Here is a 24,933-nt window from a genome sequence, read left to right on the forward strand (position 1 = left end):
GCTACTCTTAAATCTGCGGGTTGTGATGAAATAGTGCCTGTGTCCTAAACAGTGCACAGGCATTCCTGAGTGAGATGGAGTCTTCACCCCAGCTGGCCCCACACTGTCCTTGGACCCAGGTGTCACAAAGCATCCGTGACATGGGTCCTACTCCCATCTGTTATACAGAGTGCCGGCCGTAGCCACTCTGAGGCTTGCAAGGAAGCGTCTTAAAGGCAGAGTAAGACCACAAACATGGCAAACCACAGCCTAGAAGGACCATATCTGCGATGGATGAGGTGGGTGGGGTGCTGATAGGGAGTGAGTGATGAAATCAGTTCAGGAGGTCGTGACCGGTTATTTATAGGGGAATAGAATGGAAGACGATGGAGTTTCTTACACCCAGTAAAGGTGAGTGTTGGCCATACACACACGTGTGTTACTGACACCTGTGGGCGTCCTCAGAGAGGCGGGGCAGGCTGAGAGGCAGAACCATCGCTCCCCAGAACCAGGGGCCCACCTCGCTGATTCCCCCCCACCCCAAGGGCGGGCCTGAGCGCCAGGCCGGCCTTCCCTGGAGAAGCATGGCAGCGACTGCAGAGCCGCCAATGGGTTTTCCACTTCCCGTCTCCAATTCTTCAAAAGCGCTTCCACCCAGTCACCGCCGAGCCGCGCGCGCCCCTCCCCCCTCCGTCCACCACCATCACCCCATCGCAGACATTGTGGTCTTTCTAGCCTGTGGTTTACCGTGACTGTGGTTTTAAAACGTTTTTCCCAGGACATTCGTGGGCCCAGGTCACCTGCACACATAGGAATTGTGCCTGGGCACTGCCCTAGGCCAGGCGGAAAGGAGGCGCCGAGGGAGGTGGGCGCAGGCTGAGGGGCATAGAGGCAGGAGGAGGACAGGACAGCCTGCTCCTCCAGGTCCTGGGGGAGGTGGCATTAGGGGTCGGGGCCAGTGATTGGTCGGGAGGGGCCCCTCCCACCCTGTGGTGGGTGTGTGATCAGGCCCCGGTTCCGCCCCTCCACTCCCGGGTTGTCACGCCGCCTCCTTCCTGTGCAGCTGTCGTCCTGGACCAGGTACTGGGTCATCCTCTCAGGATCCACCCTCCTGTACTACGGAGCCAAGTCCTTGCGGGGCACAGACAGAAAACATGTAAGTCCCGGGACAGGCCTGTCCGGGCTGGGCCTTCATCCCGTGTGAACGGCAGGGAGCGGGTGGGCGGAGTGGGAAGGAGCCGTGGTGTGGCCTGCTCAGCCCTCCGCGGGGAGGGAGCGTGTGACTCCTGGCTGTGCCTTGTTCTTCAGTACAAATCCACGCCTGGCAAGAAGGTCTCCATCGTGGGCTGGATGGTGCAGCTGCCAGATGACCCCGAGCACCCGGACATCTTCCAGCTGAACAACCCTGACAAAGGTAGGCGCTGAGCCGTGCCCGCAGCCCCGCAGCCCCCCGCCCCTGCTCTCCTGCTCACTTCTGAGGCTGCAGCTCCCCCTCTGCTGCAGGTGCTGGTGTTCGCAGGGTCCCCTCACTAGTCCCTGCGTCCCCTGCGCAGCACGCATGGCATGTGGCTGCAGGAACCCTTTAGCCATCACCCCTGGAGCGGCAGCCGCAGGCTCTTGGAATAGATAATAGGATGCTGGTGAGGCAGCAGCCATGTGGGCAGGCAGGGTCTGGAGATTTCAGGGACACCCCTGTGCCATGAGAATGGCAATGTCCTGACCCAAGGCCCCGGGCTTGCCTTGGGCTGCTCCTGACCCCCCTCAGTTTAGTTACCCATGTCCACCCTCTTCTTAACCGGCGGTTTCTCCACCCGCCAGGCAATGTTTACAAGTTCCAGACTGGCTCCCGGTTCCATGCAATACTGTGGCACAAGCATTTGGACGATGCATGTAAAAGCAACAGGCCTCAGGTAAGTCACCAAACCCTGCCGTCACCCGAAATGCCCTCTCCCGCCCTTGGGGGGCTCATGGTCCATAGAAAACAGGGCCCCTCCTTCTCTTTGAGTCTAGTCCCTGTGTCTTGCCCACTGAAGGAAACACACAGAAATCTCCATCAGGGGCAGCTTAGTAGGAGGCAGATGCTGTATCTCCCCAGGTTTAGGCTGAAGCATCTACTTAGATCATTCCCCAAAGGTTGATTCACGGGGATACGTCAAACTGGCTTCCTGGCCACCACAGTCCTTAGGAGCAATAATAACAACAGCTAATGTACTGAGAGCCAATCATGGCTGCTGCTGAAGGGGCTCGATCTGCTGGGCCTGGCTCAAGGCTGGGCTCCCTCCCCCTACAACTCCCCCCCACACACACACACACCCACACACACACCCCCAGGACCCGGCATTACTGGAGATGCTTCACCTGCAGGAATCAGCCCAGGCCTCAACGCCCCTGTGCAGTCCGTCCTCTGAGGTCCGGACTCTGAGGCTCAGAAAGTGGCAGACACTAACCGTGGGGCCTAGCAAGGTCTGTGCTTGCCACCCTGAGCTCTCCTGCCTCACCTCCTGGGCCTCTGGCCTGTGAGAAGAGCAGCTGCCCCAGCCCTCAGCACCAGAGAGGCAGGCGGAGTTTCCTGACCCTGGGAGTCGGTGGGCAGGCGGTGTGGCTGCTGGTGCCAGGGTTGGTAGCCCCCTGAGTTCCCCAGGGGTCAGCCAGAGGCGGGGCTGGGGAGCTGGTTCCTCTCAGCCTTGGGAAGAGCACCAGGGCTGGTGGGAGATGCTGGCAGCTTTGAGGACCAGTAGGAGCAGCTGGGAGGCAGCAGCTCCAGGTCTGAGGGGACCTCAGCAAAGGGGAGTTCACCCCGCACCAGGCCTGTGTGACTGGGAGGGGAGGGACTCAGCTGTGGTCACAGTAGCCAAGACTAACAGGTCCCTCAATGCCGGTCTCCTAAGGGACGTCGCTCGCTCTGTGCTCGGTTTGGTCTTTTCAGACCTTCCTCTGAAACATAGGTGAGGACACAGATGTCACTCTGATCCCATCATAGGTGATGAGGCCCATACACGATCTACTTGAGATGCCACAGGGAGGCACAAAGTAAATTGCATTCGAGTCTGTCGATTCATCTGCCTGCCTGCCAGGATCTTGTCCGAGGGGGTGTGGCACAGGCATAGAGTGCAGTTCAGAGCACGAACTGCGGCTGTCCTGGGCAGGTGAGGAAAGCGGACACCTCGCAGCCTTGGCCAGTCCCCTGAGCAACACCCACAGCAATTAGGAAGAAGGAGGCAGGTCTGGGTGTGGCCCACTGACAGCTCCAGCATTCCAGTGAGGACTGTCTCGCTTGTGTTAAGATACACATGCATATTTATTATCTATACGTTTGTACGTATAAAATACTTAAATGATGCACAGGACACTATAACTCTGCTTTCTAGAGTGCTTACCTATCTTTTTCACATTAAACCAGCAATTTTCAACCAGCGTGCCACAAGAATTTTTAAAATTCTTGTACTGCCTGACTATTTAGTTAGGAGCAATGACCTCTTTTCCCTTAGATGGCTAAAATAAAAATGACAACAGCCAACAATAGCTATCCAGTGTGAATGAATCAAAATGATACCTATTTTTTTTTTTTTGTCAGATCAGCAAAAAACAGGATATATTTTTGGTGTGCTGCAGAATTTTAGTAATTAGTTCATGTGTGCCATGAGACGGAAAATGGCTGCATTAAACAAAGCAATTGCCTGTCTACACGATGGAGACCAGGGTTTGGGGTTTTGGTGCCCAGTCACCTCAAGATGATGCCAAGTGATCGAGGCATCAGGGCTTGAACAAGGTTGGTGCCACCTCAGGTCACGTTCAGAGGAAGAACGTCCTGCCCTGCGCGCCGGTCACACCTGCGTGGCCGGGACCCCTCATTAGCTCAGAGTGACTTGAGCAGGAGGCCGGGTGGTGCCGGGCCTGACAGGGACTGGCTGCCTGGGGTGGGCCACCAGGATAGGGTGCAGTGGAGACAACAGGCCTTGCTGTCTGCCTGTGGAGACACGTGGGGCACCGGCCAGGAGCACCGATGGCCGCTCTCTGGGCGGGCAGCCAAGCCTGGCAGCAGGGTCACAGCAGGGAGCAGGGAACTGGGTCAGACCCGGTGGCAGAGCAGGTGTTTGGTCAGAAGGATGAGTGGGTTGAATTCCATGCGTGGCAAGTGTGGGGTGCATGGCAAGATTTTGCTACTTTTCAGTATTATTGTCCCATTTGTAGACCTAGCGGAGGAGGACCTTTTATTTTTCTACTCTTTTTCCTTTTTCTAATTTCCTTTCAACCAAACATTCCCGCGCTCTGCTGCACACAGTAATAAGACGTGGCCACACTGAGCCTTCCACAGCAGAGGGTCATTTTAAGCCGCGTCCTTCCCTGCGGGGCAACAAGGAGACGCGAGGATGAGGCAGGAATGCTCTGGTCCTGGGGAGACCCAGCGGCCAGGACCAGTCTTGTTCGGGGGGAATCCATTCCTTACGATCGTTTGTACTAACATTGAAACTCACAGCCCGATTTGTTTACTGTTCCCGTACAGTGTTATCACATGTATTGATTCCTTAATGTATTGGCTGGGGAACACTTTTTAAAAACTGTTTTATAAATAGAACCATAACCTGTATACAGGCAGTCCTTGGGTTATGTCGGACATATGTCGTTTCGTGGTTACATCGCCATCTCCCATTTATTTATTTATTTTTAAAGTTGCGTCATTTCGATGTATGTACATATGTGCTTTATGTTTTCTATTATTTATTTGTCACAAGTAAAGGTCAGGAATTGTTATCTTTCTTTTACTTTTTTTTTTTTTTTACTGTTTTGCTTCATTATTGCTGTGTATGTGCTCCTTGTGAGTGACGTAGGTGCTTATGCAAGTGGGTTCTGACTTAACGGCGAAAATCACATTACATCGCGCAGTAGGAACAGATCTCTGACATAACCCGAGGACCTACTGTATTCTCCTCTCTGACCTGCTTTTCTCCGGCAGCGGGGTCCTCAGGGTCATCGGTGTTGATGTGTGTGGCTTTCATTCATTCGCTCGTACTGGGTTTAAATCAGTCTGTTGGTGAGCCCAGAAATGACTTCCTGCTCTTCGCTGTTCGGGCATGCATGCTGCCATACCGCCTTGTGCCTGCCTCCTGGTGCGAGGAGGTACCCTTTCCCAGCCATCCCTCTGACACCGTGACGCCAGCGGGATTTGTCTTTGATGAGACTGCTTCTCGTCAGACCTCCTGCCCTCAGCATGTGGGCCGGGGAGGCCTGGAGCTGGGGCGTGAGAGCAGCTTCCCCGGGAGGGGCCACACCCTGACCTTGGCACTCGTGGTCCCCAAGCAAAGGGAACTGGGACTGTGTCCTGGAGACATAGTTAGTGGAAGGTCTTAGGGTTCCTGATCTCCCCAAACTTACTCCGTGTGCTCCCACCTGCTAATCTTGTCACCCCGGCCCCCATTCCTGTGGGATCTGTGTCCTCTCGGTTTTGTTTGGACCTGGGGGAGTGACCGAGGGCACGGCTCTGGTGCCTTAGCTCTGCCACTGTGGCTGTGTACTTCCCCTCTCTCAGCCTCAGTTTCCTCATCTTTCTAACGGGGATCCTCCCAGTGCCTGCCTCATGGCTTGTTGTGAGGACTGAGGACACGATGCATATGAAGTCCTCTGAGCAGCGCCTGGCACCCAGCAATCACTTAACGAGTGGCAGTGGTCATAGTGTCACTATTGTGCCCTCTCCCCGCTGACCTGCTCCTCCACAGACTTCCTGGGCAAGGCCTGGTCCCATCTTAGGTTTGGAATCGTCTTGTCCCCATCTGAGAGGTGAGAACTTGACAATGGCTGAGCTTTCTCTTCCAGGTACCTGCAAACCTCATGTCATTTGAGTAAGTCTCTGCACCTGGCGTGGCTTCAGAGGCTTCTGGGAGCCCCGACGGGACTGTGGTGAGTGCAGGTCCCGGGCACAGGCGGCTGGCCCGGCGCTGGGAGACTCACAGCTGGACTCCAGGCAATGCCGCCTGTGGCCTCCCAGCCCAGAGGCGCCCTCGGCGCCAACCCCAGCGACTCTCACGACCCTCATTCAGCAGCTCCGTGGTCCTCCCTCTCTGGGCGTGTACGTCCCTCAGCTGCTGCTGCGACCAGAGCATTCAGCCGAGTGGGCCCAGTGCTTCCTCCTGCACAAAGGAGTGGACAGTGTTAACTGCGTGAGGGGCCAGAGAGCAGGCACAGGCTGTGGAACTGGCTCTTACAGCCCAAGTGCACGGGGTTGCTCGCTCACAGGGTCCCCTCAGATTTTGTACAACCCAAGCGTCCTCTGCGCGCACGTGCTGTGTACGTGTGCACACGAGCGAGCGTGAACTCTTTGAGAAACATGCATTTTGGCACAAGGTGCGTGACATCACACACTTCATTGGCTTCGAGGCCCTGCTTTAACCTTACATGACAGCCTTGTCCACCAAGGAAGGTTGGAGTGGGAGCGCAGATCCCCCCTGTGTTAAGGGCCCCCTGCATTCTTTTACTGTAAACAAACAATGCCTTAAACCGTGTCCTGTTTTCTGTTCCTATGGGTGCTATTCTTCTGGAAGCTGCTTCCTGGGCCCGGGTCCCATCCAGGCCTCGGTGGTGTCAGCTCCTCTCAGACAGACCCCGGCTGCCGGACTGTGGACTGGCCTGCTGGCTTCCTCCCGCCCCTCCAGCAGGGTCTGAAGGCTCTTCTCCTCCCCACTCCTCCCCACGTGCCAGAATGGGAATTGTGCCACTTCTCCCAGCTTCTCAGAAGCAGCTCAGGCACCACATCCAGTGGCTGCACGACCTCTCCCCCACCCCCACCCGAGCCTCTGCTCCCTCCACCACGCCCTCTGCCTCCACTGCCAGGCGGGCCACAGGATCCCTGGTCACTCCGGGAGCTGAGTGACACTGGGGCCTTAAGCTCCCACAGTATTGCCGCCCAACCCCGTCACCAGCAAGTTTTCCATCACCAAGTCCAAGGACATGTTGTTGATGGCCATGGTGACGAGAGAGCAAAGCTCTGGGACAGCGCGGCCCATGCTCCGCGCTCAGTCACAAGCTCTTCACATGAACAACATCCCTATCTGTCACTCTCATAGGTTTAAGTGACTTTTATTTTGCACAAAGGCATTTTTATTCAAAATAACTAATAAAAATTAATTATTTATGATAGCTTTATCACCGTAGCTCCCCCCCACCCCGCCCCTCTCTCTCTCACCTGGGTGTCCTAAATCTGAGATGGAAACCCTTGAATGATTTTCTGAAAGAAATTGGATTTCTGAGGCCTTGTTGCTGTTGTGATTTCATAGCTCTCACTGATCAGACATCAGACCACACCTAACAGTTTCTGGGCAAGATGCTTGTAAAACATCTTCACCAGTAAACTATCCTGGGTCAATTTCAAAACAACTGCAGCACCCACCCCCGTACTGTGAGCAAAGGTTGACAGCTTTTCTGAGAATTGAAATGAATTGGTGAAGGAAGGTGTTGTCGTCAGGATCTTATTTTGGGGTCCGGTCTCCCTGTTCTCAGTCACTGGCCCTCCTTTGGAGCAAAGTCTAGAGCACCTTTTTGGCTGCAGAACCTCCAGGCGATGCCGCCACACCCCAGCACTGCACGCCCACCTGCAGCTCGGGTCTGAGGCACACACCTGATTCATAGTGATGACTCTTCCCATCCGTATCCAGAGACTGCAGGAAAACACCGAACACTCCAACACCTCTCACCAGGACCAGTGTTAGCTCCCACCTGCATCCAGTCTGATTTTGCCTTTTAGTCTTAAGTTTGGATGACGGTGTTAAGACTGGAACATCAGCTGCTTATTGACCTTGTATTTCTCCATTCTCCAGTTGTCCTGGGTTTTCTCACATGAAATATTACACATGTCAGTCCAGAGCCCTCAGAATTTCAGGCTCCACAAAGTCAGATCATTCTCTTTCACACGTGTTTTTGTCCGAGCCTATTTTGAAATAGCACAATTGCAGTTCTTTCCAAAGTGTTGTCTTCCCACTAAGTGAGACTGACCCCACACCCCCTCCCAGAAGTTTCTTAGGTTGGATACTTGAAGAAGCTGTTTAGACCTCATTGGCAACGTCCCAGTAGACCTGGTCCTAACCTTGAACTACCAGAGGGCTGAGGAAAGCTGAGAGGCACTGGGCTCTCCCGGTGGGGCTCGGGCCACCCTGGGAGTGAAGTGCAGATTCTTCCCAGCCTCGCTTTGCCCCTCCCGCCCCAGGTGAGGAGGCCCAGGCTGGGACAAGGCGGCCAGCCACAAAGCCTCAAGGGGAGGCAGGGGGGTAATGTCCGTGGTGGGTTCTCACCCTGGTGTTTGCTCTTTGTCCACATGCACAAATGTTTGTGAAGCCATTGCAGATGATATGTCTTGCATGCATATGCTGTTTCTGTTTTATAAACAAGCAGATCATACCACCCAAAAGGAAAAGTGTAGAATGCTGTCTGCCCACTGTAGTAAGAAGCGGTGTCATTGCCTCTTCTGGGGAGTGCTTTCCAGTGGAACACGGTTTGCCCTGAGGTCAGCCGCGTGCGTGCGGACAACTGCAATACTTCCCGGAGGACTGGTTTGATGGACAGCGGGAGGAGTATTGTTCTGAGCATGCCCAGTGAGAGAGCGTGGTCTCCTTCCTGACGAAGCCCGTTCACCACGCTGCCAACTGCATTTATGAAGCATTTCTTTCTTGCCAAGATAGCCAGTATTTCTCTGCTCATCTTTCTCCCACCCCCAAAGCCTGAGACACAAATCTCTAGGATGCTGCTGGCCGGGTGGAAAATGGCCCGCGGAAACGGAAGGCCATCTGTGAGCAGGCACTGCTTCCAGGTCACAGGCGGAGCCTCGTGCTCCAACAGCATCGCTCATGTGTGTAACCAGGTGAACGCTGCCAAAACACCACCTCCCTCATTCGTGGTGACTTCCTAAGTGACCGTCATCAGCCCCACATCATACTGACATGTTGGGTGATTTCCTGTTTAAAAAAGAAAACACACACGTGCGCAAAACAGGAGTCCCTTGAAGAGGACAGAATCTCTGTGCAGAACCACCGGTTCGTTTGTTCCTTCGCATCTCCAGTGAGTCTTCCCGCGTGTCGGGCCCTCCCGGATATGCACGGCCGAGAACAGGACAGACCAATCCCTGCCCTCGAGGAGCTGGTCACTCAAGGAACAAATAATCCTCATGCTGCATCTCCTCTGGCAAGACCCTGCCTGTGCCCAGCTCTGAGTTCATGCCCCTGCAGATCCCTCCCGAGATGCTTCGGAGGCCACCAGGCTGCACAGCCCTGTGGCCTGGGAGCTCAGTGGTGATGAGGACTGGTTGGCGTCGCAGGCCTAGAGGCAGGCCAGCGCACAGCAGGCCGGGCAGAGCTGTGCTTGGGCACATGGAGGACCCCGAGGTGGCATGAGCAGGGCCTGCATGTCCGCAGTATTTACTTTCGAGGCTTTTTGGTTCTGATTTCCTGTTAAATGCGAGTTCAGCACGAGGGAGAGCTGCATCTTGAGTGCTGAGAACTTGCACGAGGGAGAGTCCGCCAGCGGCAGCAGCAACGCCATGGAGCATCTGTCTGTTCTGTCCCCACTAACCCCTTTCCCCATTTCTGAGCGACTGTGGCCATTCGGTAACGAGACTGTAGACATTAATTTATAAGTAGGGGATAACTTTTAAGTAAATTTCGTGCCAAACTGCATGGTTTTTCACTTAGCATTCAAAACGTCGCGTAGAGAGTATTTTAAGTATCAATTTCTTATGTATTCTTCCAAGTACGTTGAAAATCCGTTTCTACATTTTAATTCGTTTCTTGTTGAATCTGTTGCCCTCGCCGGGCTGTCTCCCCCCAGCGCCCCCTGCATGCCGTTGTATACGGACTTTCTCTGGTTCCCGTGAAGTGTCTCACCCGCAATAACACTGAACATCAACCCTCCAGGATTCTTTAGATTTTTGGTGAAGTATTTTGTTACCTCAGTCTTGTATCACGTTGCTGTATTTTTTCAGCTTGTTACACTGACAATAATTGTTTCACTAAATACTTTAATGTACAAACATCTTTGTTTACTTTGAAATTAAATGTGTTTTCCAATGAATACTGCTCAATTTATTAAAGTCACGTGCATTTCACTTAGTAAACAGCTGCCGTGCCAGAGACAGACATGAAGGAGGCGTGGGTGCCCTGGGCCCAGTTGGGAGTTGTTAGAACATAAAGGACATCCAGGAGCAGTGGCTGCAGGAAGGACAGAGCCGATGCTGTGGACACTCAGGGAGGGAGTTGCATCGGGGAGACTTTAGAGGACAGTGGACACTACGAGATTCAGCTCCGAAATCTCTGAACATGTGGAGAGCAGAGAAAGCAGAGAGAGAGGAGGGAGGAGAAGCAGGAACAGCCAACCCAGTCCCCAGAGTAAAGGATTTGGGGGAGTAATGGGATCCAACTCTGAAAAGATATGTTGGGGTGAATTCATGGTGTTAAGCAAAAGGCAGAAGCCCACTCTAGTTTCCGTAAGAGAAAACGGGCTTTCGTACAAGGTGGGGTGGGGCCATCTTCCAAGGGTTGTCTCGTGGAAACCTGAGGGGAGAACCAAAGTGGATTCTCCAGGGGCCGGGAGGAGAAGCCCAAAGCCTACATCTTTCTCTCTCCAGAGCTCCTCAAAGGAGTCCCAGGATGCAAGTTATGTAGGCAGTGTGCACAGGGAGGGGCGTGATCCAAGTTGATGATGGGAGCCCCTGGTCCTGCCTGCCTCAGTTTCCCAGCTAGTGCCTTCCAAAGCTGCAGTATCTGATTCTCCAAACACAAACTCCCCCTCCCCCCACACACACACCTCTGCCCACACACACTCCTCAGTTCTACTCCAGTTCCATGCTGGCCACACCAAGACAGGCCCTTCTAGCTGAAGTGCCCTAGTTCACCGCCCCTTCACAATTCAGATGGCACGGCCATCCACAGCTTTATCCAGATGGGGTCCCAGTGCAGTGCCCAAGGGCTCTGAGACCAGACTTGGGGAGGAGGTGAAGACAGCGGGCGTGGTGGTTGTCACACAACTAGAAAGTGATGCAGTCAAGACTTGAATCCACGGTTGGTAGCCTGCAAAGCTCCAGCCCCACGAACTCATAGGCGCCTCAAATGATCACCAGGAGACAACAGCGCCTCCTTCTAGTGGATGGAGAGACCCGTGAGCTAACGGGGACAGTGTGGTAGAATGCCTGTTCAGCATCCTAGGGGGGCATGGTACCCCTGCTCACAGGGAGCTGGGGACCTGGAGCCTGCAGAGATGAAGCTGATGGGAGGGGGAAGGGTGTGGGCGGGACCAGATCGCGGGAGGGTCTGGCGGGGCGGGGCTGAGTGCCGAGCTCTGTACTCCACAGGGTTCAGGAGGGCTGCAAGAAGGAGCCTCGCAATTTCGGGGTTCTGGAAAGAAAAGGCGGGGGCTGCCTCCGAGGAGAAGGTGCTCTATTAGAAAGGGCGGGGGTCGTGCGATGTGGAGGAACAATGCTGCAGAAAGCCGACCCTCGGGTGAGGGCGGGGATGGGGGCCTGCACGTGAGCTCCAAAGTGCAGGGGTAGGTGGGTGGGGCCTGGGTCAGCGCTGGGGAGCAAAGAGCGGAAGGGGCGCGGGCCGTGGACCTTATGGACATGGAAGGACGCGATGGGCATTTAATGCGTGCAGGCCGGGCAGAGGTGCGGAGAGCCAGCCAGAAACCAAAGGGGACCGGAGTGGGGTGGGCGTGGCTAGAGTGCTGGGCGGGGTGGGGTGGGGCCTTTGCGGGCGGAGGAGAGCGGAGTTCGGAGCAGGGGCAAGGGCGGGGCCTAGGCCTCTCTGCGGGGCCTGGGTGGGCGGGGCCAAGTCTGGGGGCGGGGTCTGGGCCCGGCTGAGGGGCACGGAGTGGGCGGGGCGGGGCGGGGCGTGGGCTGCGGCGCGTGAGCTGAGCGGCCGGCCGAGCGGCGCCGAAGACCGAGCCCACCCGAGTGCGCTCGAGCCCGCGGTCCCCGCCCGCCCGGGGCGATGGAGCCGGCGCCGGGCGGGGAGGCCGCGGCGCTCCTGCGGCAGAAGCGGGCGGCGCTGCGGCGCAGGGGGTGCAGCTTCGAGAGCCCCAGGTACCGCGGCCGGGCGGGGTGCGCCGTGGGAGGCGGGAGCGGGCCGGCCCGTCGTCGGGGGCTGCGGCGGTCTGAGGGGACCGCGGGCGGACGGCGAGGCGGCGGCGCGGGGCGGGGACCGGGGTCGGGGGGGGGGGGGGGTCGCGAGAGGAGGCTGGGCGGGGCGGCCGGGGGTCGCGGGGAACAGGGCCGCCTGGGCGGCGGGGTCGCGAGGGGCGCTCCCCTGAGGAGAACCGGGCGGGTGTCGGGGACCCGGACCCGGTGAGACCCCGGCGGAGCGTGGGCTCTGACAGGCCGGAGCCTGGCCGCGGCTCCGGGAGGATCGGGGCTGCGCCCCGCCGGCCTCCGGTGAACCGCTCAAGGACGAGGCCGGGCGGCAGCCCCGCGGACGCCCAGGAGGGCCCCCTGTTCCCGGGAGCGCTGGGCGCCCCCAGGACCCAGCCGGCGGCGCCTCGGTCCTCGCCCCGCGCGGAGCGACACCTGCTGCCTCCGGCCCCGCCCATCCCGGCGGGAGGCCCCGCGGGGGGCCCGGAGCCTCTGCCCGGACCTCCTTCCTGGGCCGCGGGGCCGCCTGCCCCTTCCAGCCCCCTTCCTCCGGCCGGGCGACGCCGGTTCCTCCTCCGCTGGCACCTGCCCCGCAGGCACGGGCCGGCCGGACGCAGCCCTGAGAGCCTGGTCCCACCTCGGGGCGCCTCCTCCGCTCCGACCCCGAAGTTAACGCTGCCATTTTCAGTTCCTGCGCTGCGTCCAGTGCCTCCAGCAGCCGCCCCCCTGGACGCCCCTCTTCATCCCTCCTCCTCCTCTCCCACCCGCATCCTCCCTGGCCGCAGGGGTCTTACCCAAACTGTCCCCCCTGCACCGCACCCCTCCCCGCCCTCCCACCTGCCGCCGGCAGCAGGGATGGGTGGGTGGCCCTGGGGTCGGGGACAAGGAGACAGCCAGGGGGTAGGACTCGGGTCCTCACCGAGGACAAAAAGAGGTTCCGTTGCTGGCTAAGAAGCACCTAGGACCCTGAGGCTGAGGTGTGGGGTCCGTGCACGCCTGGCCTCACCCTCGAGCTCCTGCAGGACCGGATGGGAGGCTGAGCGTCCTGAAAACAGGGACCATGCTGCCCTGTCCGCAGCTCTGACCCCAGAACCTGGCTCGGGCCCGCCCATCAGAGCTGTCTGTTGAAGGATGACATGCCTGGCCAGCTGGCAGGTCCGCTCCGATGCTGTGCCTTTCTCCTCGGTGCCTCACCCATAGCGTGCTCCTTTCTCCACTGGGGGAGTCTTGTCTTTGCTTGCTGGGTGCCTCCCCCTCCTCCTTTGGGGAGGCTTCTCTGGCCCCAAGGTGAGCTCTGTGCTCTTCCTGATGTGGGATTCCCTGCGTGATACTCTCCCCCTACAGACTGGGAGAACCAGACAAACTCGGGGTCTGCTCTTCCGGAGAAAAAGCGTACCAAGAGAGGAGGCTGAAGTGATGAGCCCAAAGCTGGGTGAGGAGGGATGTCTCCATCAGCACCGCCCCGGTAGAACCTTCCAGTCATTCCGTAATCTGTGCTGTTGGATACAGTAGCCACTGGCCACCTGTGGCTATTGGGCTCTTGAAATATGGCTAATGCAATTAAGAAATGGAATTTTAAATTTAATTTCAGTGGCCACATGTGACTCATGTTTACAACATTGGGCAGCACCAAATAGGAAAATTATTTTTTCCTCACTGTCACCACCCCTCCTTTGTCATCACACCACACCTGAAAGACTCAGTGACTTCCTGGCCGCCAGCGGCTGCTTTCTTCCGGTAACACTCCACATTATCACGTAAACCTCCAAAGGAATGATCGCCACTTTTCTGATCATCAAAATCACTTGTTTATTGAAGGGCAATTTATTTAACGATCCCTGTTGAATCTATTAATCAACATTGTCTAACTTGTAAGTAAGCCTATTAAGCTACCTTCTCTTGGTTGGCATCGTGGGCGCTTAGGGCCCACAGGAGAAGTATCGCCTTGAAACTACTTAACCATACGAGTGTGTTGGCCCCTCCCCCAGCCTATTGTTCCAGAAAGTCCAGGGTGGTCATGGGTGTGTGGATGCTCCGCGGGTGATTCTGATGGAGGTGAGGACTCTCCTCGTTTGTGGGCAGGCTGCCAGATTAGCCTTCCTTATCCGAAGTCCTCACCTCTCACGTCCTATTACGTCAAGTTTAAGTTTGGGGCCTTTCAGAGTCTGGTTTAACCATATTTACTCCATCATCTTGTGGGGAAAGAGGCATTCCTTTTAGGATGACAACTGCCTTTGCTGAACATCCCCTGGCAGCTCTGATCACTGGCGGGCAGACACAGCGCAGGGTGAGCGTAAGGGAGCGAAGATGTTGGCACCCAGGCAGTAGCAGCGAGAGAAAGACCAGCTGCAAAATCGGGAGGCCGTAGCGCAAGGCGCTGATGCCGTTAAACCCACTGCCCCGGGTGTGTGTGTGTGTATGTCCGGATTCGGTGGGGAGACATATCAAGGAGTGTTCAAGAACAAGAGCTTTGGAATGAGACAGACCCGAGTTCCAGTTTCCGTCCTTTCACTTGCTGTGTGTGTGGCCTCAGACACGTTGCTCAACCCCTCTGAGCCTCGATGAACTCATTTGGAAAATGACAGTCACACCAGTCTCACAATATTGACGTGAGTTTTACAAGCATTGATTTCCACTAGATGCCAAAAACAGTGTCTGGCACAAAGCATACGAAATGGTAACTTTTCTGGACACAGATGATTGGCATTTATCTGAAAGTTCTCCGCCTTTCCCTTTCCTGGCCGTGTTAAAATGTTAGCTTTGCCCATTCAAGTTTTCTTCCTCCTCTCCCTCAGAGCAAGGTCCCGCCTTGCTTTCTCACCTTTCTGAATGCAGATTTAGGAAGAGGGGTTGAGGAGGAGGATGGTAGGTACACAGGATGCTGGGTAGGACTGGCTGGAAAAACGTGTTGGCGGGTGAGTTAGCAGTGAAAGGGACAGAAACACCCCGTTTGTCTGAGGGAGGTCAGTAGGTCTCCCTCGTGCTTTTGTTGCTTTAAAATTTATTTCAAAAAATATGCTTGCTCTCTTTTGTGACTTTGTGATGACCAAGAAATACAGTTCATGAGCCCGAGTTATTTGCAGTCACTCTCCTGGAGCTGAACTCGGTCACTTTGGCAGCAACACTTCCTGGCGCCGATAGAGTGAGCCACGACACGAACAGGGTTACATGTTAGTAGGATCCGATTTGCAAGACGAATCCTGAAGATCAAAGACTCTGCGAGTGGAACTTGAGGCATCACCAAGGTCAGCCTCTCAGACGTGGTTCACACAGTGGGCTCCGGGCCAGCAGCAGCCGCCTTCCCTGGACGTTGGGTGGAAATGCACATTCTCAGGCTCAAGCCCACATCTACTCAGTTGGAATCCCTGGAGGTGAGGCTCAGGGAACTGTGGTTACCGTTCCTCTCCTGCGTGAGAATCTCCAGGAGGGCTGCTGACACGGGCTCCGGGGCCTCACCTTCAGAGGCTCCCTGTGTGAGACTGGGTCTGTGAATTGTCTCTAACAGGCTCGCAAGTAATGCCGGTCCTGCTGGCCCAGGGACATGCTCTGAGAACCACTCCATCGGATGCTGCAGGGATCTTTCCTATGGCAACCCGTGTAGCCCAACCTTTGTAGCCGGTCACCCGGCTGCTATGTTCTATTCCATCGAAGGGCAGGGCGCCCGCCACGTCATCAGGCAAGCCTTCCGGTTCTTGGGGAGCTCTGTTATCTTCCCCCAATCACAGCGCCAAAGAGCACCTCCCTATACTTGTCACCCTCGTTCACGATTCTTCTTTCATAGCCCTTTGCAGTAGCAAGGCCCATGGTTCTGATTCCAGGTGAATTGAGAGCTCGGCTTGTGGGGTGCAGACTCAGCAGGCAAATGGTTTCTACTCCTGGCCTCCCAGTTGTGATCACCACTGACCATTCAGCCACAAGCAGGACTGGTAACTCTTCGGCATCTTTTCTGATGGGTGCCTTGCCAGTTGCTAAATTTTTTTAAAGGTTATCGAAAGCTCTGAATGACAAGCCGAGGAGAAGGATTGGCTTATGCAATTGGAACTTGCTAGGGTAGACCAAGCTTTGGGAGAGGGTCGATCCAGGAGCTCAAATAATGCCACCAGTCACCTCTCTTCTTTTCTGGGCTGGCTTTCTTTTTTGCTGAAGCCTTTCCCTGTGGAGGGAGAAAAAGTGAACTATTCCAGGCTCACTTTCCGCCAATGCACAGTCCCAACAGAAAGATTGGGCCTCTTTCTCGGCGGTTCCAGACCATGGCTCAGGCCTGACATTCATTGGATCTCTTGGGTTCTATGTTCATCCCTGAACCAACTCGTTTGGCCGGACAAGAGTGAAACGTGCTCATTGGCTGCGTCTGGGTCATGTACCCCACGCAGGACTGGGGCATTACAAGAGACGAGGAGATGGAGATTGTCCAAAGACAGAATCACAGCACTATTACCAGGAGGGGTGACGGATACTGGGTTGGCAAAAAATAAATAAATAAATAAATAATAAGTAAAAAATAGTGCCATTGTATCTGGGAAGCTTTCCCAGGTTTCTGTATTTTATTTTTAAGTTCTCGTAAAAGTCTACGGTACCTTAGGTGAGTGAATAAATTGTGCTTACTATGTTTAGCCACAGTGGGTACAGAACCCTGCATAGACAGAAGATTGTGAATTACAGAGGGAAAACAACATATTTTCTACTTTCCCAAATATTGCTTCCTACACGGTGGCTCCCTTATTAGTAATGCACATACCCACGCGTGTGAGAACAAACCTGATGCCAAGACAAATCTTTCTTGTTCCTGAATACAGCTTTCCAGGCCAGATAGGATCAGAAAAGAACAATGATCCATTATGCCCTGGGTTGCCTTCTTTTCTTCTTCCTTCTGTTTCTCCTGATGCAGATTCTTAGATTTTTGTTTGTGTTTATTTTTCCCAGGAGACACGTTTTTTCCAGGTGGTTTTGTAAACAAGTATTTCAGTGTGAGGTGTTTCCATCATCTTCATTCTTCCGCATGCTGCCCTTATTCTTTCTGTTTGTGTCGGGCCCATCAGTGTTTAATTACAAATAAGTGCTACTATTGGTTTCTATTTGGAAAAACAGCAGACTTCCTGGGAAGGACTATGAAGAGCTGTCTTGTATTGGGGCTGACATAATGGGCTCTTAGGGCCACCAGAAAAAAATTAATTTTCATATTATGTCTGCTCTCCTATGAGAAGGGAAAATAATCCATCTTTTATTATTCACTAAAGAGGTTAAGTTAATACAAACCAGCTTCCTCTCATGGAGGAAGACAATAGCCAAATTAGTTTTGCTTTGGAAGGTTAATATGAGAAATTACATTTGGTTGTCTGGTTTCTAGAACGGAAGATCTGAACAGATATGGAGTCTGGCAGATAATGCTGTCGGAAAGGGATTTGACCTACACAGCGAGACCGCGGGGGGTGGGGGGTGGATCTAACGCCACGTGCAAGGGTGGAGATGCACCGCACACCTGGTTGTCTCTAGAGCTAGGATGGATGTTGAAAATCATGAAGATAATTTACCTTGTTCTCTGTACGGTCTGAAACCGGTGTGTTTTTTACACTCACAGCACCTCCATTCCCACCGCACACGGTAAGTGCTCAGTAGTCAAGCATGGTTTTGGCTGCTTTGTTGGACGGTGCAGGTATGGGCCCTCAAGTAGGAAATATGTGAAGAATACATCATGGTTTTTGTTTTGTTCTTTAATGTGACTATGAATCACAGTCAAATAGGGAAAGGTTAAAAAAAAATTGGGGGGTGGGGTGGGTAGGATAACAGGAATCTTTAGGAAAAGCGATCAATAAATAAACTTTGTGAGTCAGGAAGAATGACTGTGTTTTGATGAACTTTGGTTAACTATTCATATAAATCCCAAGTAAAATTTAGACTTTGAGACTTAAGTGTGAAACCATTGTGTCATGAAGTCATTAAAATACTTTCATTGGGGGAAAGTAGTGTACATAAACCGTTAGAAACAGAAAGGGAGTGATTTTTCCATGCTAGATGTTACTGAAGGGTCAAATAATTGAAGAACTAAGAATTGGGCCCAGCCGAGGTGGCTCAGTGTTTGAGTGTCGACCTATGAACCAGGAGGTCATAGTTCAGTTCCCAGTCGGGGCGCCTGCCTGGGGTGCAGGCTCCATCCCCAGGGGGAGCGGGCAGGAGGCAGTGGATCAATGATTCTCTCATCGTTGGTGTTTCTATCTCTCTTTTCCTCTCCCTTCTCTGAAATCAAATAAATAAAAATAAAAGAGAACTAAGAATTGGCCATTGGGTTTAGCATCGTGTGGTCTTTGACAAGAGCTGCTTCTTGGGGAGAGTGAGGATGAGAATATCTCCCTGGCCGGGCTTCAGGCTCTAATGAAAGAGGAATTGGAATCAGTGAATAGCGCCAACTCCGCAGGGTGGAAGGGATGTGAGCTGAAAAATTGATTTGATTTGATTTTGCGTTTGCTTTATAAAGATGTTTCTGTCTGATGGGAATGAGCCAGTAAAGAGAAAAGGTTTCAGCAGGGGAGTGGGATTTTACTTGAAAAAGAGAAAATGCACGGAGGACATTAATAGCTGTCTTCCCACATTTGAAAAGGTGTCGTGGAACGGGAATTAGGCCCACTCTGCATCCGGCTCGGGGCTAGATCTCCCACCGCAGCAGGCAGGAGGGCTAACGGCTCAGCTTGGACTCAGGACATGAGCGTGCATCCCGGCAGCCGGCGTTCCCAGCCAGCCGGGCTGGCTTCAGGAGGCAGTAGTTTCTATCACCGGCGATGGGGAAAGCATTAGTGTCTCCCCAGTTTGAGGTGCTTGCAGCGACACGCAGAGCTGCTCTGACAGTTTTTGGTGGCGGTGCTGGCGACACTGAGCAGGTGCGGGAGAGAGATGGGGTCACAGCCCCGGGGCAGCTGGCCCAGAACACCGCAGTTAGCAGCTCGCTGGGCCCTGCTGGGACCAAGCTCTCTTACACCCAAACAGCAGAATGCCGGGCCTTCCCATGGGAGCACGGCCCCCTCTCCTCGTCACCTGGAAGTTATGCTACTGCACCCACCACAAGGAAGAGTGCCACGGGGTCATGTGACCTGGCAGGCTCAAACCCCCCGGCCAGGCATCACCATGGCTGTCACTCAGTCATCTGTTGCCTCCAACGGAGTCCACTCTGCCTGCAGTAACAGCACCCCGGGAATTAAGTGCTTACAAAATTGTCACGGCCTGGGCACAGGCTCCAGTCTGAGCGCCCAGCGCCCAGAACCACTGTGCTCTGCGCCTACAAGAAACTGACCGATGCGGCAGCTGTGGCTCTGCTCAGAGCCCCAAAGCTGCCGCTGCTGCTTCAGAACCAAGGAGCTGCCACGACCTGCAAATGCCAGGCGATGCCCCGATCCTCTCGCTGAGTCTGCCTGGCTCCATGCCAGATCAGAGTCTGCCTGCACCCGAGCTGTGGGATCTAGATCACTGCCAGACTCCGAACTGCAAAGGAGGCCAGGATGATGACGTTTTAACTTCCCAACTTCTGCTCTCTGGAACGGGGTTGAAATGGGGGCTGCGCCAGTCGTCACACAGTATCTGCCACTAACAGCATCCTTCTGCAACAAAACACTGGTCAGAGCCGGCAGCATGCCAGGGGAGGTGCCTGTACTGCTGTGCCCCCGCGTCCCAGGCCGGCAACCTGCCCCTCAGCGATTGGCGAAGAAATCGAGCAGGTCCCACCGTGGCCTGTCCGCCTGCAGCCACCAGGGACCTCAGTCTCAAAAGGCCACAGCAGCCTGACAGCCTCCCTTTCCAAATGCCCCTTTTCCTCCTGTGTTTGGCTTTCAAAGGGACACTCATCCACACAACACGTATGTACTGAGCACTGTGGCTGGGCACGGGGAACTGGGAATGGGCAGGTGGGGTGCCCGCTGCGGGGAGCTAACTTGTGGTGGGCAAGGGCAGACATGCACCAGTAGAAGGCGGAGTAACCACGATGGCTTCGCTGGTACTGAGTGCTGGGGGAAGAGGGTACAGGGCAGAGTGACAGTGTGTGGGAGGGGGCAGTTAGACTGGGGGACAGGGAAGTTGTCTTCCCACCGCTCCCCGGGCCGCTGAGCCAGCTCCGATCCCCGGGGCTGGTCTCAGTTTGAAGGGCGGCGAGAGTGATGATTTGCACCCGGGTTAAGGTCGCTTTCAGCCCACAGTCTGAACAAGGAATAATGCACCAGATCAACTGTGCAAGGCAGTGGATGTGGCTCCCGGAAGTTTCCCCTGTTCCCCGTGGACTCATGGCTGAAACTCGGCGATCTAAGCTACTGGCGTGGGAGAACTGGCCACATGGAAGGAGCCGGATCTGAGACCTTGTTGCCTTTTATGCCGCTTCTGCACCCAGGGATCTGCCTACCGGCGTGTGAGGCGCACTGGGCCAGAGCTGTGTCCTCCCGTGGTCCGTTTCTGCTGCATCGCTGGGCCTCAGCAGGCCTGGCCGTGTCACCGCGGCTGCCAGTCCCCTCGGGAGCTCTCGGTGGCCGCCTGGCCAGTGGCAGAGGGCTCCCTGTGAGGCGGCCACATTCTCATGACCGCCCTCCATTTAGACTCACAATACCAACACTAACGTGCACCCAGGGCTCGGAGCCCCAACAGGAGAGGAGAGAACTAACCTGTGGCTTCTGAGGGCTGTCCCTTCTGGGATACCCCCCAACACACACACAGAGCACCCCCCCAGGGGTTCTCTCCTGGACCCCTGCTGCCCTCACTCAGGCCCTGCCCCAGAGAGCCCTGTTCACTGGGAATCATCGGTTTTATCCCGGAGCCTTGGGAGGTCTGCCTGGTATCATTTGATCTTTTGTTTTCAGAGAGATATTGATCTTTTGTTTTCTAGAGAAAACAAAGCTGTTCTGTCGTTCACCTGGCCCCGCTGACAGTCCTCTGATCTGTCCTCTCCCTCGCCTTTGGAGCCCTATTCCCTGGGCGTGTGCTCGCGTTTGCCTGAGGCTCGACCTTGAACCAAGCGCTTCCATCTGGGTCTGGGTTTGCCGGTTATAACATGGTAGACTCACCTGGCTGCCTCCCTTTGGTCGGAGCAACGGTGAGCCTTGGCTTTCAGAGCCCGGGCTGGAGCTCTCTCTGGTCCTGACCCTCGTGGAGGGTGTGGAGGGCACAGAGGCCGTAGGAACGGGCCACTCTTCTCACTCTCTCCGCAGGCTGCCCCGCCCAGCTGCAGAGTCCCCTGTGCTGTGCTGTGGTGTGGGTGACCCCACACAGGACTTCCCCTGAATTTTCAGCTCTTCCCTTCCCCCCCATTTCAGGGCAAACACGTCCCTCCAGAGAGGGGCTGGCTCGGCATGATTCCCGGACTCACGGGCCTTCTCGGGGTTCATATAAACTTGCGGTCAGGAGGTTCAAGTGGCTCCTAAGATGCACTTTTCTTCTCTTCTTCAGCCTTCCTCAGTCAGGCCACCCTCCCTGTTAGAAAGCTGGGCAGTGGGGCAGCGGGGGTGAAGCAGAAACAGCTCCTGCCCAGTCCCACCCCTGCTTCCAGGTGAGGCCTGGAGAGCATCTTGCTCATTTCCTGCCATCACCTTACAGAATCCAATGTTTGCTTTCTGCTTGTCAATGTTTTATTGTGTACACAGATCTTCAGAGTTATAACATGGAGTTTGGCCATTCTCTTGCTTCAATACGTTTTCTCCGAATATTGGGCTATTTTTACTTATTCCCATGGATTCCAAGGGTATATGAGCGCTTACTCTCCATCTTTCCAAGAAGTTCTCCAACTGCTATGTTAAATAGTGAGACAATAAAGATAAAGTATGTGAGAAGATTAAAGGAATGTACATTTTTTTTTGAAGTAGGAAGTTAAGACTAGGAAAGATAACAGAAATGAGAAAAAGGATTAAAATTAACAATGATGAGAGAGAATCCAAACAGAAAATGAAGCTAAAGAATTAGATGAAAGTATAAAAAAAGAACTCAGAAACTAGGGGTAAAGGTCTGGCAAAAAGATAAAATTAAATGGTGATAAAGGTTTAAAAGAACTAACATTTAAGTGTTTTTAAACCAAATTTAAAGATTAAAGGGCTAGAAAATAACATGTTAAAACAACGAATTAATCTTATTTCAAGATTAAAATAAACTAAAAGATAGACTGTAAGCCGTGGGGGATGGGGGAGGGGCCGGGTGAAAAGCTGAAGGAATTAAAGAAAAACAACAAGAAAAGCCTTGGCTGGTTGCTCAGTGGTTAGAGCATTGGCCCTCTGACCAAAGGGTTGCAGGTTTGAGTCCCAGTCAAGGACACATACCTTGGCTTCAGTTTCGGGTTTGATCCCTGGTCCAGGTTGGGGCAAGTACAGGAACCAACCAGTCGATGTGTGTGTCTCTCTCCTTCCCCCTCTCTCTCCCTTCTACTCTCTCTAAAAATTAATGGAAAAAAATATTCTCGGATGAGAATTCAAAACAAAACAAAACCTCATAGAAACATAACAGTATGAGTATGGTGATTACCAGAAGGAAAGGGGGGTAGAAGAGGGGAAAGGGGGAATAAGTGGTGATGGAAAGACTTGACTCCGGGTGGTGAACACGATTCAACATAGAGATGATTTACAATATTATAAAATGGTTCACCTGAAGCCTATCTACTTTTATTAACTAACTAGAGGCCCAGTGCATGAAATCCATGCAGGGCCCTCAGCCCCCACTGCCACAGTGGCTGCCTTGGCCCCCACCACCAAGGCTTCATGCGGAAGGTTGTCCAGAAGGATGTCTGGTCTAATTAGCATATTATGCTTTTATTATAGATGTTACCCCAATAAATTCAGTAAAAAAGAAGACATTATAAGGAGTCCCTTCTGACCAGTGCTGTAAGGGTGCTCTCCATGTCCCACTCCTGAGTCGCTGGGCTTGGTGTGCTAGCCTATCTGTGGGAGAGAAGGAGCAGGCCGCTTCAGGCTGCGTTTCTGTGTGTTCCCACGGGCAGTCGTGTGTCGATCCACTGCCACATTCGAAATGTGGGCTTGGTCCTCTGTCTACAGTGGCGTGGCCAGCATAAGCCCGCTCTTTGCCCATGAGGAAATATCCCCCCACCCACCTCCCAGACTCACGCAGTGATGGCACGAGGCTCCTGCTGGTTGTTCTCCAGGAGCCCTCTAGACCAGTGGTTGCCAACCTTTCAGACCTCGCGGCCCACTGGTTGGCAGCCCACTTGTTGGCGACCACTGCGGGGTGAGGGCTGCCTTTTTCTGGATATGTCGGTGGCGGCTTAAATGCCCACTGGCCTCCTTTGCCCGAGCGCCCCCTGACTTGACAGTGTGGGCAGCTTCACCTGCTGCCAAGGGCCGTGTGGATGTGGAGGGTGCCTCCTCTCCCTCGTGGGCTCATGCAGGAAGGGTGTGACGTGGGCTGGGTGGGACACTGGGTCTTGGGAGTGCCTTGGCTTCCTGCCCCTGACTTACTAATGGGGCTGGCCTCTGGGTACCAGTGATCGGCCGTCATTCTCTGTTCTCAGTGCCTTTCCCACTCCTCTGCAGCACAGCGCCTCAGCCTCCAGGCCCGCCCATGGATCCGCTGACGAAGGGGTCCTGCGGGGGTCAGGCCGCACAGACCCTGCTGTGGAAAGCAACCTCATCTCTCTCCTTCCGCATCCAGCCCCTCCAGACATGGCCGGCAGCAGGCCCTGACGCGGAGTCCCAGGTCACCCTGTAAGTAAGTAGAAGAACGTCCTCTGTTTGGGCTCGTGTTCACTGGAACCTGAAATCCCTCAGTGCTCAGGGAGAACATGGCCTCTCTGAGAGGAGGGGAGGGAGGGAGAAGGAGTGGATATTGGTTTAGGAGATTTCAGGTTTTGTTCTTACTGATATCTTACTCATGTGTGTATTTATTTACTTGGCAGCATTATTGAGTACCTGCTCAGCCAGGCCTGTTTCAGTGTAGTAAGCAAAACAGATTCAGTTCCTGTGTTGAGGGCATTTACAGCTCATGGGACAGAATCAAATAACCACACAAATGAACGCTAACTAATTTGTGGTATGTGCTACTAAATGTGTTGTCTTGATTCAGTAAACTTTTACAGAATGCCTTCTGTAACATACTGGGGATATAAGAGACTATGAGATTCCCTTAGGGGGAAATCCAACATTATTCAGAAAAGTGGTAATAATATCTATGCTATAACTAATATGTTACTAGATTCTAAGCCCCACAGGGTGGTAATTATGGTTTCCTGTTTACTCCTGAGTCCGCAGGGTTTTGTGATGGTGTGCAGTCATATTTGTTAGATGAATGGGTAAGTGATCGAAGAAGGTAGTACAAGGCAGAGTGCTTAGCTCTCGGGAGAATCAAAGGCAACTAGATGCTGAGATATGATTGACTTAAAAACAGATGATACGTTTATGCATAGAGGCATAACCCATGGATGGTCAGTAGTGCCGGGAAGGGCTGGGGAGAGGATGGAGGGGGCTAAGAGGGAGAGGTATGTGGAAAGGAGGACATTTGAGTACTTTCAACAATAAAGCTAAATTAAACCAAAAAACAAATGAGACTCTTCAGCATTTCAATGCAAAAAATATTTATGGATGCTCACTGTACCCAGTGCTTTTGTGAAGCTAATTTCTCATGGGGAGGGAGCGGTGGTGGGGAAGGAGATGGGTCAGAATCACCTGTGAGGCTTACTGTGGCTCCAGATTCGGATCAGTGGCTGTGGAGTGGGTAGGAGAGGGCTCTTCAGGACTCTTCTCCTCCAGGCACTTAGAGCCTTTCCTGGGAAACACAAGTATCCGAATGATCCCAGAAGAGAAGCATGCTCCACTGCGGGCGGAGGAAGTAGCCGCTGGAGGACGGGAGCAGAGGGGCGGCAGTGGAGCTTAGCTGGGCAGGATGCGCATCAC

The 24,933-nt window shown here is 54.1% G+C and overlaps 2 protein-coding genes across 15 annotated transcripts in view; both read left to right on the forward strand.

Moving 5' to 3' along the window:
• Positions 1-10,029, forward strand: part of RALGPS1 (Ral GEF with PH domain and SH3 binding motif 1) — a 238,220-nt gene extending 228,191 nt beyond the window's left edge. For 10 of the 13 annotated variants that reach the window (XM_045572036.1, XM_045572037.1, XM_036412038.2 and 7 more), the window contains 4 exons: positions 1,043-1,135; positions 1,288-1,393; positions 1,798-1,889; positions 5,791-6,471. In XM_045572036.1, the coding sequence (XP_045427992.1) occupies positions 1,043-1,135; positions 1,288-1,393; positions 1,798-1,889; positions 5,791-5,820 (321 nt within the window). In that variant the 3' untranslated portion in view covers positions 5,821-6,471. The other 3 variants (XR_006739872.1, XR_006739873.1, XM_045572039.1) reach the window with 3 other exon arrangements.
• A 1,826-nt stretch (positions 10,030-11,855) lies between these two features.
• Positions 11,856-24,933, forward strand: part of GARNL3 (GTPase activating Rap/RanGAP domain like 3) — an 83,981-nt gene continuing 70,903 nt past the window's right edge. Inside the window, exons 1-2 of one of the 2 annotated variants that reach the window (XM_036412021.2) lie at positions 11,856-12,034; positions 23,578-23,748. In XM_036412021.2, coding sequence (XP_036267914.1) covers positions 11,943-12,034; positions 23,578-23,748 — 263 coding nt within the window. In that variant the 5' untranslated portion in view covers positions 11,856-11,942. The remainder of the gene's footprint in view (positions 12,035-23,577; positions 23,749-24,933) is intronic. The other variant, XM_036412020.2, reaches the window with a different exon arrangement.

Source organism: Pipistrellus kuhlii, unplaced genomic scaffold (genome assembly GCF_014108245.1).
Source record: "Pipistrellus kuhlii isolate mPipKuh1 unplaced genomic scaffold, mPipKuh1.p scaffold_m20_p_43, whole genome shotgun sequence".
Lineage (NCBI taxonomy): Eukaryota > Metazoa > Chordata > Mammalia > Chiroptera > Vespertilionidae > Pipistrellus > Pipistrellus kuhlii.